Source organism: Hordeum vulgare, chromosome 2H (genome assembly GCF_904849725.1).
Source record: "Hordeum vulgare subsp. vulgare chromosome 2H, MorexV3_pseudomolecules_assembly, whole genome shotgun sequence".
Classification (NCBI taxonomy): domain Eukaryota; kingdom Viridiplantae; phylum Streptophyta; class Magnoliopsida; order Poales; family Poaceae; genus Hordeum; species Hordeum vulgare.
The window spans coordinates 385,548,879-385,565,254 of record NC_058519.1 but is presented as its reverse complement, the minus strand read 5'-3'; the positions used below and the strand labels follow the sequence as shown (position 1 = coordinate 385,565,254).

Here is a 16,376-nt window from a genome sequence, read left to right as displayed (position 1 = left end):
TTGAAAACAAAATGTTGACTAGTCCCTTTAGTCGCTATAAACATACACAAAAAAATAAAAAAAATTAACGTATAGTATCCAGCGCCGCAAAGCACAGAATTAGCACCTCATCTATAAGTTTGATTTTTTCAACTAGTCCTAAATAATCCAATTCATCCCCCCTAGCTCGAATATATTGCCCTTATAATGACAGAGACGATCGAGCTGCGCTGGTAATGGTCCGCACGCATGCTATGTTTGTCGACGGTCATGTCGAGCACGAACTGTGCTCTGCAAAGTCAACTCAACATTTCCATCAAACATCCATATTACACTATCGACGGCCATATAAATGCAGCCACGGTCGACTCGGATCTTCATCCATCCATCCATTTCTTCTTCATTGCTCGATCAGACCGTGCGCACCTTAGTCCATCGTCTCTTCTGCCATGGCTTCTGCCACTTTCTTGATCTTGGTTGCGGTGGCGAGCCTCCTAGCCAGCTTCGCGCAGGCTGATTTGCAATATGGTTACTACAACACGACGTGCCCGGGCGTGGAGAAGCTTGTGCGCACCGAGCTTGAGGCCATCTTCGCCGACGACTCCACCCTCCGCGCCGGCCTCCTCCGCCTCCACTTCCACGATTGCTTCGTCCTGGGCTGCGACGCTTCCCTCATGCTCAACTCCCACAATGGCACCGCTGAGAAGCACGCCGACCCCAACCTCACCGTGCGCGGCTACGAGGCCATCGAGGCTATCAAGAAGGTGGTGGAGAAAGCATGCCCCCTCGTCGTCTCCTGCGCCGACATCATGGCCATGGCCGCGCGCGACGCCGTCAATCTTGTACGTATCCCTTGTTACTAGTAGTCCATTGATTGTGAAATTGCTCTCCTCATCATCATAAGTTGTGGTGGTGCAGAGCGCTGGGCCATACTACGAGGTGGAGACTGGGCGCCGCGACGGGAACATCTCCAAGTTGGAGGAGGCCCTCACCAACCTGCCACCGGCCGACGGGAACGTCACCGTGCTCACCCAGTACTTCGCGGTCAAGAATCTCACCATGAAGGACATGGTCGTCCTCTCCGGTACGGAAGAATCATTCATAACTCCATCGCGGTGTCCCTTTGTCTCCGATAGTCCGATGACCTGACTGAACGTGACATAAAATGCATGGATGCAGCGGCCCACACGATTGGAGTGACGCACTGCTCCTCCTTCTCGAAGCGGCTCTACAACTTCACTGGAGCCGGCGACCAGGACCCCTCGCTGGAGCCGGCGTACGGGAAGACGCTGACGACCAAGTGCCCAACGGACAAGATGGCAAGCGTGGTGCCCATGGACGATGTGACCGTGGAGACGTTCGACCTGGGATACTACGAGTCCGTGTACAATCACCGGGCGGTGTTGCGCTCCGACGCCGCGCTGCTGGACGACAGCCTCACGGGCGCCTACGTCGCCCTCATGAACAACGCGTCCTCTCTCGACATCTTCTTCGCCGACTTCGTCGTCGCCATGATCAACATGGGCAGGGTCGGCGTCCTCACCGGCACCCAAGGCGAGATTAGAGAGACCTGCGGCGTCTACGTCGACTGATCGATCGTGAATCCAAATTCAATCTGACAATTTGGTTCGATTAGCATTTTGTGGTCCGTTGTTTGAGGGTGATCCGATGAGCCTATTCGGTGGGTGACTCAATACTTAATGAGAATCTTTCTACAAATACCATGTATAAAATGAGATACACTGTGTGTAATAAGTACTTTAGGTACTTTATTATTAATGGAACCAGAAAGGATAATATTCTTGATTATCTTTATTATGTATAGATATAAATTCCGAAGAATAAGTAATTACAATCTGAGAACTTAGCTTAGGTTACGGTCATGCCCAATGATTCGATTTTTTGGAAGGGCTTGACGAGGATGAAAACAACTTTTTTCCATAAACCAAGTTTATCATTGAAAACGAAGAGTCCACGAGATTCTGTAAGGACACGTGGTTACGGGAGAAGCCTCTAGCCACCCAGTATTCAAATCTCTATAGTATTGTTCAACGTAAAGAAGCGTATGTTGCTACAGTATTATAGTCCGTGCCTCTAAATATACAATTCCGTAGATCTTTAGTTGGAGGTTGATGGACTGCGTGGATGCATCTTGTCAGAAGGTTGATGGATATCAATCTCTCCGACGTGCCAGATAATGCTCATTGCAAGTTGAACAAGAATGACATCTTTTCTGTAAAATCTATGTATTTAAATTTCATAGATTCTATGCCTATACACAAATAAATTCACATTTGGAAGATCAGGGCCCCGTTAAGAATTAAGGTCTTTATTTGGTTTGTCCACAAAGAAGTGATTCTAATGAAGGACAATTTGGCAAAACATAATTGGACAGGTAGTGAGAGATGCGGCTTTTGTGATCAGAGTGAAACCATCAAGCACCTCTTTCTCCATTGTCCCATGGCTAGGATCTTATGTCGCTCACTTTATATAGCCTTTAATATCAACCCTCCTCGTATTATACAAACGCTATTTGAGACGTGGTTAAATGGGGTAGACATAAACAATAAAAACACATACGAATTGGTGTATATGCATTACTTTGGGTTATATGGAACTACATGAATGACTTGATGTTTAATAGATAGAGTTCTACAAAGTTTTTGGAGGTTATCTATAGGACCACTGCCATGGTCCGTATATGATCGTTACTTACTTCTACGGAAGCCAGGGAGCATATGGTTACTGGGTCTGCCCGTTGGGAGATGGTAGCTCGGGATATCTGCAACCGGTTTGGATAGCGGTCGAGTAATAGGATATGTGGTTAGTCATCTAGGCCTATTTCAGCCGGTTGTGGCATTTTTTGGTGTTTACTACCTTTTCATTATTTCGATTCAGCTTGTACTAAACTTCAGACATGTTTGTGTTTTTTGTTAATAAATGGCTGCATGCATCTATTGATGCAGAGATCGGGGGTCTTTCTCCTTTTCTAAAAAAATCTTTACACAGGTGGCGGCGTCACATGATGTGTTGGGATCACTTCAACCTGTTTGGTAACATAGTTTACAACCACAAAAATATGAGTATGCCTATCCGAGACCGGAAACGATCTCAGGTAAATTAGCCGTAAACATAAAAAAGTTCACGAACTAAATTATAATTCATAGGATTTTTTGTCTCCTACCTATGTTATCTATGCGCTGAAATGAGTCGTAGCTTTTAGCAAATCTATGTACATCTTTGAAGAATGTGTGACACTAAAAATCCGATTAAATTTGTTTTTCGGTGGTGAGGTCTCCTACAAGATGTCCTACATATGGACTGCTATGACACATATCAAGGATAACATTCATCTCATATTCAGGCACACACGATCTGATCATATTATCATGCCATGTCGATGGAGGAAATTGTTGTTCTAAATTTATTAGTTTAAATCACTCAAGAACTTCTTTCTTTTGTTGTAATTTAAATTTGGATGTAATATACTTTCCTATAAGAAAGTCAGCATAATCTACAAACCGGCGGTCTTATCATTTTAATCACAGTTGAACTTTCAGCTGGAAATGATTCATTTATCGGGACTGGATTGTATAATATTCTTTCCATGCGGGAAAGATGATCTATCAGTGGATTGTCTTCGCGTATCCTATCAACAATATGCAAATCAAATTCTTGAATCAATTATATCCATTGGATCAATCAAGGATTAACGTCCTTCTTAGAAACAAGGTAACGTAAGGCACAATGTGGTAGTTAAATGCTCTTAAATATCATCCAAACACCCACTAGCATACAAAATACAGTAAGTTTGGTTTCACCACGCTGTGCTGGAATAACCCCTATAACATAATTACTAGCATCACACATTATCTCAAAAGATTCACCCCAGTTCGAAGGTTGTATGATAGGAGTAGTGATCATGGTATCCCTAATCTTTTTATAAGTTGAAATACATTGCATAAAAAGTATGGTACCTCTTTTTGCAAGAGCTTAGTAAGGGGTTTCTACTGCTTAGAGAAATCTTGAATAAACCACCTATAATAACTTGCATGCCCCATAAAGGTTTGTATCCATTTAACATCTTGTGTATAAGCTAAATTTTTGTTTACCTCTATTCTTTCTTGGTGTATCTCGATATTCTTACAAGAGACTCTCTGGCCTAAAATCACTCACTCAGTAACCAGAAAGTGGTTGTTTTCCCAATTTAGTACGAAACTTGTTTCCTCACACCTATGCAAAAGTTTTGTAAGATTATAGAGACAATGATCAAATGAAGTTCCTTCGACTATATTTTTTTCCATAAATACTTTGACAATTTTTTTTGTAAAGTCAGAGGAATTTTAGAAGCACGCTTTTGGAAAGAAGGTAGCCCATTGCATAAGCCAAAGGGCATTCCGCGGTAATCATAAGTACCGTAGAGACAAGTTAAAAATGTGTTTTCTCGATCTTCTAGTTGAATTGGTATTTGAGAAAATCAAATATCCATCAAGATAGCTAAAATAAGATTTTTTTCCAATTTTCCAATAATTGATTTATAAATGGTAGTGGGTAGTGATCCTTTTCAAGTCCATTCATTGAATATCCTGAAATCAACACACATACCATATCTGATAATGATCCAAGTGGGAACTAGGTTGTTATCTTCAGTAACAACTATGTATATTTCTCCTTTCTTAGGACTTCAATGAACTGTACTAACCCATTTGTTATCATAAAATGGAAAGATAACACCAACATCGAGTAAACGGATTACCTCTTTCTGCACCACATTTTTAGTTTGGATTTAATCTTCATTGACTCTTTATCACCGGCTAGGCTCCTTCTTCTATAGGAATTGCATGTGAGTATATAGATGACTTTATTCCCTTCATATAATTCATAGAATATCCCAAAGCTTTACGGTGCCTTTTCAACAACAGTAATTTTTTATTTTTTCCTTCCTGAAATGTCAATATTAACAATAACACGAAATTTTCAGTTGCATCCGTAAATTCATACCTTAATCCTTTGGGTACAAATCTGAGGTGAGGAGGAGACAAATATTCAACTCCTACTCTTTGAAGAACCTCATACACCTCATTTAAACGAGGATTCACCAAGGGTTCACATCCGTTAATCTTTTACTCTCCTCTCTTTCCTCAATTTCAGTTAGTGATTCAGGTTTAACTATAATTCTTTCAATTGCATCTTGATGGGTTCATAAATGAATTTCAACAAGCTGACATACTTTTATTGCCCCTTAATCTTGTTTTCCCCTCTTATATGGTTTGGCCATTATAGTTGGGAAAGGGAACTCCACCATGTCGGCGTACACTCCAAAGATATTAACTTCTTGCTTAGATCTGCCCCTGCAACATTTGTAAAGGAAGTCCCAAAACTAGAGGGCAGTTGGTATTTTCAGAGATTCCCAAGATAAAGGTCTTAACTCGAAAAATAAGTGAACCAATAATAATATTGACTTCTCCGATAATACCATGAGGTTCCTTATCAGTTTTCTCTTCAAGCTTAATGACCACATCAGTTGCTTCAAGAGTGCAAGTTTTATCTCATTATAAATCCTACGTTACACACTAAAGGGCATAATATTAATAGGTGAATCAGGATCACACAACATGAAATAAGACTTGCTACTAAAAGAACATGATAATACTTGCTTACCCGTATTTGAACATTTTGTGCAACCAGTCAAGATATCAGTAGTATCTTGATCTAATTGAACGTCTTTATTTACCAAAGGAATCGGTGTACCAAGCTGTTTCATTACATCAATATCAGGATCGATCCTGTAATGTTCATCTTTCACACTATTCCTATGCTTAGGTGGGAGGTCATTAGTTTTTACTCATGCCTTACTTTTGAAATAGGCCTCATGTTGGTTTTGAGGGGTGTGCATTTTTTATATTATTGCCTCCACCATCGTGATCTCCTTCTCTGTTTTTATATGTACCCTAATTTCTTTCTTGGGTACCTATAGGAACTGAGAGAAATCCTTTGAAATCTGCAAGGCAGAGTCAACAACTACATGGAGTTCATTGCTAATATTTTACATTTTGCTGGACCTATAGAACAATTTAACACAATGACAATCAGGTTCAACTCCTCCTTTTTCCTCTCCAATAGGATACCAACTATCAGTTTTGACCTGAATTTTATCCAGCAACCACGAAGCTGTAGTAACACTGAAATCCATAAAAGATGCTAGTGTGGAAGCATCTAGAAATTGCTTACTCTCTCTATATAACCCTCCATAAAAGAATTGTAGAACCATCCATGGTGTATAACTCTTATTTGGGCACTCTTAGAGTAAAGATCGGTACCTTTTAGATGCAACAACTAAGACCTAAATTTTTCAGCTTATAAAGTTTGCCTTGAACATATTATCACGCTAAAAATGTTGAAGACAATTTCTTCCAGGTGTTGAAGGTACCTCATGGCTGCTCTAATAATCAAGTTTGTGCATCACTCACAAGAGTATAAGAGAATAATTTTAGCTTAATTTCTTCATGAGTAAGGTAATGCAATGAAATGTACCACATATATCATTAAATGCATGCACGCTTTCATACGGGGTTTCCCTGAGAACATCATATCTTTTAGAATAAGAACTAACCGAGGGTTAATTTCATTTGTTTTACTAGCTGAGATCGAGCTAATAGATATGAAGCGTTATCTAGCGGGGCCTTCAACATTGAAAACACCCACCTGGTAAAGTTATTATTATTCGACCATGATTGCCTTAAACCTATGAAAACTATTAGAACACAAAATAAATAAAAAATTAATACAAAGCCCAAAAGCACTCAGTTCCGCAACAATGGAGTCCGAAAGATCTTGGTTGCATACAAGTGAACAAGGTTTAGTTGTAGATTTTTTGAAGTAAGAGTATTGATCCCATAGGGAGCACATGAATTGGGTGTTGTCTCTCATAGTGACTTATGGCCTTTTGCCGACAAGTAATTATAGACTCAAATAAAAGTGTGTGCGGAAATGAATACTAGTTTTGAGTGAAGTGCAAACTTAAAGTAAATAACATAAACCAAAATAAGTGGGATGGGTAGACCAAGTAACAAGTGGACTGGCACAGGAGTAAGGCGTTTTCAGTGATTCTAGAAATCCCATGGTATGTGTCTATTGCTAATTATGCTCTTGCTAATTATGCTAGAGCATAGTACTAGCAAGATAGTTGAGCTACTCGTGACATTTACGATGGCTAGAGAGAGTTACATAGCACATTATCTATATGTACACTTCATGCCAAACATGCCACTATCGGATTCTCCCCATGCAGGTTACAACTACGACAATTAAGGGTTTCCCCTTCGACGCAAACTCACTAAGAGTTATCTGTAATTCTTCGGATATGCATCCTATCTATGATGATTGTGCTGATGGCATGCATGCTATAAAGAGTAACGATAACCATGAAACATGTCTTCATGATTTTAATATTCAATGTGGTTATGTTAATCAAGTGTCCCATGATAGTTATTTTTTGAGTTGGCTCCCACTACTATGAATGAGAATAAAACTGCTTATGTCACTACTGCAGGATGCTGCTGACGCGACACTACAATCAAAGATCCTTCAACGAAATTGTGTGCGATGCATGAATCGCAAACGTTATAGTTCAAGCTCCATCTCCAATAACACAAATTTTGTGCGATTCCGGATCATCGAAATGTGATTCAGATAATAGTTGTGTGTGCGGTCTACGGCAAACAGTTGACCCACGCAATGTGTTTGTGATGGACTAAAATAATGCAAAAGGTTGACTAAATACATGTGTGTGTGATGTACGACACAAAGTTCATCTGGATGAACTGTTTGTGATGAGATAAAATAACATATCTGATTTGGCGAGTGAAGTTGTGTGGGATACCAGGCGAAAAGGTCGCTGGGACGAACTATTTGCGATGACACAAGTAACACAAACAATTCAACATAACAAGATGTGTGTGATACCCGACAAACAGTTCAGTAACTGGAATTGTGTGGGAAGACAGAAAAAAAGACAAATAATTTCTCATAATAAGGTGTATGTGTGTTGTGGGAAAACACTTGCTAGCACCCAATTGTGTGTGATTGTTGAAATCATCACCGACGTGTTCCTTTCTTTAGTCGTAAGCGATGTGATTTGCTCGGTCTGCATACCATCTATGCTCAACCTACAAAACAACAACATGATAGCTAACCTAAATAAACATCCAATTACATTAATGACTACACATAATATTTTCATACCTCAATTAACAAGTACATGCATACTAAAGTAGTAGTAACGATTATCAAATCATCTATACTTCTTGTGATGATGGATGTCGGTCAGCGCAGGACTGAGACACATCCTCATGTCAATGACCCGTCTACACATCTCATAGCTTATGTACGTGTCCTTGGCCGCATACTTGATGTATATTCATCCAGTCTTCTGACCTAAGCGTGGTTCTAGGCAACCTTCTCCTTCGTGTGGACATCCGTCATCCTACTGTAGTAGGGGTCAATGATGGCCATGACGAGGTCAACCAGGGAGTCCTTATGCTTCTCCTCGCTGCCTAAGATCTTGTACTCGCATTGGATGTCCACAAGATTTCGACAGGCCAAGCCCGTGGTCTTGAGCACCTTTTCATAGTTGGTGTCCTCCACCATATCGAACATGTAGTCGGGGCTATTGACAAACTCGGGGAAACTCTGCAAGGACTTCTGGACATGCAGTAGTGGTAGACGAGGACATAACGACCCATACATATCTAGGCGACAACAACCTTCTGATCATGGCCGACACCACCATCGGTGTACTCGAGGTCGAAGCCAACCACTTTGTACTTGTCATCGGCAAGTAACTGCTCCATGATGTGGATGGAGTTCTCCACCCAGACGTGGTTGTTGGTGTACACCAACGATAGGTCCCTAAACCTTACATGAGTGTACACGTAGGCATGAATGGTGAACTGCCACTTGTCATCGGTAGCCACTCGGAGTGCCGCTGTTGGAGCCGAGAAGGATATCCCCTCTATATTTGGAGCCGTGGGTGTGCTTCTTGCGTTGTGGGGAAAGGTTGAATACATACAAGAGGTTAAATTTGCGGAGGAGTAAATCGGGGATGGACAGGCTGTAATTGGCATGACTTGTCACCGCGTTCCCGACAGAGGATTGCTATGTAAGCCTGACTAGCGCCGGAACACACGGTTCGTTGGCCAATCATCGACTCGAAGTGCCGCCGACATATCGTTGGTGAGCCCATTCCCGCGCAACCGCACACGCTCCCGCGCACAATCGCACAAAGCTTCCTTGCCTGGCTCAGTTGACCACATGTCGGCTAGAAGAAGCTCCCATTATTGTGGGAGTTAAATGGAAAATAGTTGGCAAAAACGAACTGTGTGCAATGACTTAAAGCAGCGCACACATTCAACACTAATCAGAGGCTGTCACGATGTGAATGATCGCTGTCAGTTGTGTAATATAGTTCATTTGTGATGAGATCGGGAAGGGAAACACAAGGTAGAATAGACAATGATAACTACATCAAGTGGGTTACATGTTAAGGTGCAAATATCAATCGTCTATTGCATATTTAAGTCAAAATGATAGTGCCAAAATAGTGTTTACAAAACTGTGTGCGGTAAATGCCACTCCGGTGTGATATGGATAGTTGTGTTCTGTGTAAATCCTAAAGTTGTAGACTTGCAATCCATGGGAATGCGTTTTGGACAATCGGGAGAGGCGTGCCATGGCAGAATGTTAGTCATCACACAAGGTTTCAATCCGGGAAAATAACCAAGTTTGCAAATCGGTTCCAAAATTCCTTTTTCGTGTGACACCTGGTTTTTTAGCACGGTCAAGAAGTTTCATGGTAAATTTAGCATTTTTACCATAATATGCATAGTGTTAAAAAAATGGCAACACTCACGTGTAGATGTGCGTGTTGTGGGCCAACGATTGTTAGTATATTATTATTCCATCAATCAAACTGATTGCAGCTCAAGACTGCAATTACATTGCTCTACGTACTACTAGTTCACAAAACAAAGTCTCACCAACATCAAGATCAACACATAATAAACATACACAAGCATACATACAAGACACACAGACTAGATAGTTAGGGTAGTGCTAGACATTTATATATAACTCAATCCTGATCGTACCAACCAACAATGTAAACTTTCTCCACGTACTCCGCATACGCGGCATGCACCACCCAAGAGTACTTCTGCATGAAGGAGCAAACGACTTGTCTTCTAGCATGCACCAAAACACTTGCAAACGCAAGGTTAATCCTTTGGGCGCAGAACATGCATCCGAAGCCCCCATTCCGGGTCGTGATATGACGATTGTGCTTTCCCGCATAGAGCTCCTTGAGTTTTTTTCTTGTACCTCGTGATAATATTTATTGTTATCAACGTCGTTAGATACACCTATACATATAATAAATAAAATCATGATATTGATAAATGAAATGCATAAATTGATATCACAAACAACTTATAGTGTAACAAAATTATTAATTAATGACTATAAATGCACAAACTGATTATTGTCAAATGAAATAGGAGTGCTAACTTTCAAGTACTACTCCCTCTATCACTAAAGTAGTGATCTAAATGCTCTTATACTTATTTATTTATAGAGGGGGTACATGTATACTCCTTCCGGTCTAGTGTATAGGGCTCATTACCAAAATATAATTGTTCCGAAGCTACTCCATGTTTAGGTCCGGCTAGTAGTTAACAGTTTGATTAGTTGACATTATTGATTAGCGTGCTAGCAATGCATGTACTATTTTCTCGGGTGTGGTTGGGTAGTTCTCTTGACAGCTAGATCCATGCAAATGGCCCATAGTGATTGATCCGAGCGATTGGTTGTTGTTTCCTCTTCCAGTAATAACTATCCAAATTATGGAGGATTACACGCGATTTTAAGTGGGCGTATTGCCTTAAACAAATCGCTTGATATTTTCTCTTACCCTGTCATCGTACGCCTAGGTCACAACGCTCCTTGTAGGAAGCCTAATACATCGGATCAGAGGGAGCAATCATCTATGTAGGCCATTCATATCAATTATAAAAAAATTGTACGGATTATTAGCACAATCAATAATCCTAGAAGAATTTTTAGTAACATGATCGTTTGTACAAATCAACCATGAAATCACTATAACAATACACAGATAATTAGCATGCCGAACCAGTTCTCCGTCGTCGTCGGAGTTTTCATCGTCGGAGTCGTCAGAGTCATCGTTGCTAGAGTGGTCATGAGAGAGGTTGTCGTAGTCTCTATCAAGCAACGCCTCCTGCTTGGGAGGCACGACGAGGCTTGCGACGTTGTGGCCGCGCCTCTGTCCATCTGAGACCTCATCGACGGGGAGGGCAACCTCGTTACCCAGCATTAAGAGAAGCTTAGGTGCTTTGCCGGCCCCGAATTCGAACCCCGAGTCACTACTCCCTCCGATGGTGTGCTTGATCGCCATCTCATACACTTTTGAGAGCGTTTAGGACTGGGAACCACGTCAAGGATGAAGGCGGTGTGCTGGGAGAGTGGGGACTGCATCCTCTTGTTATAACCAGCGGGACATGTGCGATTAATATGAAGTGATTGGGAGCTTGGCGGGAGGCGATTAAATGGCTCGCCTCCCAGTGAGCCTGCGCAGTGGTATTCTCGTAGGCCTCCCGCCAATTTGCACACCTGGTCGCACATCTCCTGATGAGCCTGCATAGAGGACTGCTCGCACGTGTCCCGTCAATTCACACACTTGCTCACACATCTCTAGGTGAGCCAGCCCGGCGCTCCTGCTTGCACACGTCTTATTTCTACTACACAACTTGATCTTGTAGACCCATATTGGGCCTCCAAGCGCAGTGTTTTATGGGACAGTAGCAAATATCCCTCAAGTGGATGACTTAAGGTTTATCAATCCGTGGGAGGCGTAGGATGAAGATGGTCTCTCTAAAACAACCCCGCAACCAAATAATAAAAGGTCTCTTGTGTCCCCAACACACAAAATACAATGGCAAATTGTATCGGTGGACTAGTTCAACGAATAGATGGTGATACAAGTGTAGAAATGATAGTAGATATAGTTTTTTGTAATCTGAAAATATAAAACTGCAAGATAGCAAGTGTAAAATAACAAGCAAAATGTTGTTGCAATGCTTGAAAATGAGGCCTAGGGTCCGTACTTTCGCTAGTGAAATCTCTTAACAATGCTAATATAATTGGATCACATAACAATCCCTCAACGTGCGATGAAGAATCACTAATAAGTTCCTATCTAGTGGAGACCATAAGAAGAAATTGTTTAGGGTACGAAACCACCTCAAAGTTATTCTTTCCGATCAATCTTTCCAAGAGTTCGTACTAAGATACCAAGTTATCCTTTTCGATATATCTATCCAAGAGTTTGTACTAAATAACACCATTGATACATATCAATCAACCCTAATGTCACCTAGATACTCCAATGTCACCTCAAGTATCTGTGGGCTAATTATACGACATGCATCAATCAATTTCAGATGCTTCATATCCAATCCAACACAAAGAACTTCAAGGAGCATCCCAAGATTTCTATCGGAGAACATAGTATGAAAACGTGCAATCAACCCCTATGCTTAGATTACCCCAATGTCACCTTGGGATCCGCGAGTTGATGCCACAACATATATCAAGTGAATCACTTGAATAACCCAATTTCACTACAGTTATGGGACAAACACCATATGATCCAACTATATTAACAAGGCCCGTGATATATCAAGATCATGACATCTCAAGAACACGAGAAAGAGAGATTGAACACATAGCTACTGGTACAAACCCTTAGCCCTGAGGGTGGACTACTCGCTCCTCATCATGGTGGCCGCCGGGATGACGAAGATGGCCATGGGAGATGATTTCCCCCTCTGAGAGGGTGCCAGAATGGGCTCCTGATTGGTGTTTCATGGCTACAGAGGCTTGCAACGATTGAGCTTCTCAACTAGATTTATTTCTCAGTGTTTCTATATTTATAGGATTTTTGAGCGTTGGAATCATGCCAAGATGGACAACGAGTGACCCATTAGGTACCACGACGAGCCAGGGTGGCTGGCGTGCCCTGATGCCTAGTGGGCACCAGGCCCCCCTCTGGTGGTTCTTTGCTCCAGTATTTCTCTTTTCTTCCACAAAAAATCGTCAAAAATTTCGTCCAATTCCGAGAACTTTTTTTTGCACAAAAACAACACCACGGTAGTTCTGCTGAAAACAACGTCAGTCCGTGTTAGTTCTAAATAAATCATATAAAGTGCATCAAAACCATATAGAAGTATTGTAAACATAGGCTAACATGGCATGTATACTTCATAAATTATCGATACATTGGAGACGTATCAGTGTCCCATCAATTTACACACCTACTCGCACGCCTTCGAGTCAGCCTGAGCAGCAGACTGCTTGCAGGTGTCCTGTGAACTCACGTCCGCTCGCATGGCACGTGAGGTTCATGGTGGTATGTAGTAAAACTTTGGGCTAACGCACACGACATGAATACTTTAATCGTTTGCGGAAACATGACAACTGTGTGTCTCAACCATTAATAAGGTCCCATTTGTAACAAAAGTATATCAAAAACTTGTCACGAATTTTGCCAAAAAATATCACAACATATATATACATATATATATATACACCTTCTGTTGTGAAAGTAGGTGAAGAGTAACTGTTCTGACATCACGTCAGAACTGCACGATTAACGCGAGTGCACTGCGTCCCTATCGAACGAGCACTTCAATGTGAGGAGAAAAACATGCATGCATTTTTTCAACACTGTGTTTGCTCCAGTTTCTATACCTTTTGTCAGAAAAAGGCATATAATATACCGTTGGATAGCTATGGAAAATGCACAACTTCCTCACGTTAAACACTTTTCGGTATTCCTCATGGTTTAAGAGCACTTACGAAAATGGTGGGTGCATGACGAGATGCATCGAGCGTTTTTTCACGTTTTTTTAAACCACTCGTCGGAATGAAGCAAACAATATGGCATTGGAAATATATCGCCGAGTCGCAACTTTTTCATGTAGATTGCACTCTCTAATTCCTTACGGTTTAAGAATAGTTTCAAATTTAATCAAACACGGAATTATGTTTATCATTTTTTTAGTTTATCGGTAAAGTTTCCGCTGTAGTGTTTCAAACGTTTGTTGGAACTAGGTGTGTGATATGATGTTTGAAAGATGTGGAAAAGGTGCAAATTTCATACATTGGTCATTTGTTGAGATCCCTCATGGTTTTATATGAATTTTGAAAATGGTGCGGCTGCCTACATGTGTTAGCGAGCGTATTTTCATAAATATTTCCAAACCACTCGTCGGAACGATGAAAATGATACGGAGTTGGAAAGATATCGATGAGAGGCAACTTTTTCATGTAGATAACTCTCTCTAATTCCTTACGGTTTAAGAGCAGTTTTGAAATTACCGTAATGTGGACACTCTATTTTTTGCAACACCAAAATCGGCGCATGAACCGCATCACACATAAGAACACACTGCTCCAGATTGGTGAATGCACTACACGAGACGGGCAATAGAACTACATTGGTTCTTTTGTCAAATGTATTTTTCTCAGGTGAAAAAGTGGGGTGCAATTTACATTGGGCGTAATTGAACCACAAGCACCATCGAGAATGCTCCACATTACTTGTTTTGTCATTTTCATAACAATTGTTTTGCTCTTCATGTTGGTCGTAAGTGAACCGCATTAGCTTTTGTTGTATTTTTTTTATAAACAAGAGTGCAACGCAGAGTGAAGGCAAGTGAACCGCGACATATTTCAAAGTGAACCACATTGCTATTTTGTTGTTTTTCCATCATTTAAAAACATTGTCGTTTTCCTAATGTGAAATTGTTGTTTCCCTAACAATTTTCATATAACGCATGTAACACACCTTTGGACGTCTCAAGACGGCAAAGTACACTTCATTTTTCATTTCATCAATTTTTTTGATGTGGGTCTCTATACTACAAAGTTTGTATTTCATGATGCAAAAGAAAGTGCAAAAATAATTCAACTTTTTTGTCATACATACATCCATACATAACACTCTGAGTATCATCGTCGCTGGCATGACAAGGAAACTGCACTAAACTAATTTTGCCAGGAACTCCACTGTAACAAATTTCAGATGAAACACATGGCCAAATCTGAAAAGAAAAAAGAAAAAAGATACTTCTAAACTACGTCGAGAGGACTTCTCACTCAGCAACACCCATGGGTGTCCGGAGTCATTGGCATATAGGGGTTGCTCCTGATCGCGGGTGGATGCAGTAGAATGCCAACGTGGGGGTTGATCCACCTATTATGTTCTAAACAATTGAAGACCATGCATAGTCTTGGATATGGAAAATAATGAACTAAAAGTTGAAACACCCCCAGGCCCCTGCTTGGACTTCACACGCAGCACTGCAGTGCAATTCTGAAAATTCAAAATAAACGGACTACAGCTACCCCAGGAGAAATGCAGTATGGCACAGTCTGTTATTTGTGTTGATTTTGCTGATGTAATACTGTGTGTGAGCTATGGAGGTGGATTCCATGCTTGGATTAACCACACAGAGAGGAGTGGCAAGTTGCATGTGGTGTGCCGCTGAGCTACACAGAAAATAAGGAGATGGTGGTAAGTAGGATGTGCCGCTGAGCTACACAGAAAATAAGGAGATGGTGGTCATTAGGATGTGCCGCCCATGAATCCTATCTGAATTGAACAAGGGTAGCAACAGTGGACAATGTGAAAGCACATATGCTCCCTTGGTGGTTTTGATAATTCATGACAACATACATTGTTTGTTGGACTAGCACATTTACCTAGTATATTTCGGGTATAGTCCATAGAGAGCTTTGGCTATAGGATTGTGAGGAGATGCCCCTTGTTGCAAGGAAGGGAATATGATTGGCTCAAGCTTCGAGCAAGAAGACTCTACATTTTATATTTGCGAGACATCACTTTGAGTCCATAGGAAAGCCAATACTATTAAAAGGGTATGAGGTATTATGATGAGTTGGTTGCTCAAGTGCTTAGAGATAGCCACCAAAAATACTCATCCATTCTCCCAAAAATATATCTGTCCCAACCCACATAAGAAAAATCGTTGCCACCAACATTTCCAACTCGGCCCTACCGATTTTACACTTGGACAGATCCAATGCCAAACCCACCATCTCGGCACAACCAACATTCCTATCGGTATCACCGAGATTGTGTCACCAACTTTCTGTTGAGAAGATTTCAAGTTTCGGAATTTTCGTGTTTGAAATCGGTCTCACCGAGATTTGGAAACCAGTCTAGGTTATTGTATTGGTACCACTGAGATTCCTATATCGGTCTCACCGAGAATTCAAAACTTGCCACATTTAGTGCAACT

The 16,376-nt window shown here is 41.1% G+C and overlaps 1 protein-coding gene across 1 annotated transcript; it reads left to right on the top strand.

The window, feature by feature from the left end:
- Positions 1–348: 348 nt before the first annotated feature.
- LOC123430129 (peroxidase 1-like) lies at positions 349–1,788 on the top strand. Its single transcript, XM_045114032.1, has 3 exons — positions 349–821; positions 898–1,063; positions 1,159–1,788. Exons 1-3 carry the CDS (start codon positions 429–431, stop codon positions 1,569–1,571), a joined length of 972 nt encoding a protein of 323 aa, XP_044969967.1. The 5' UTR covers positions 349–428; the 3' UTR covers positions 1,572–1,788.
- The last annotated feature ends 14,588 nt before the right edge of the window (positions 1,789–16,376 follow it).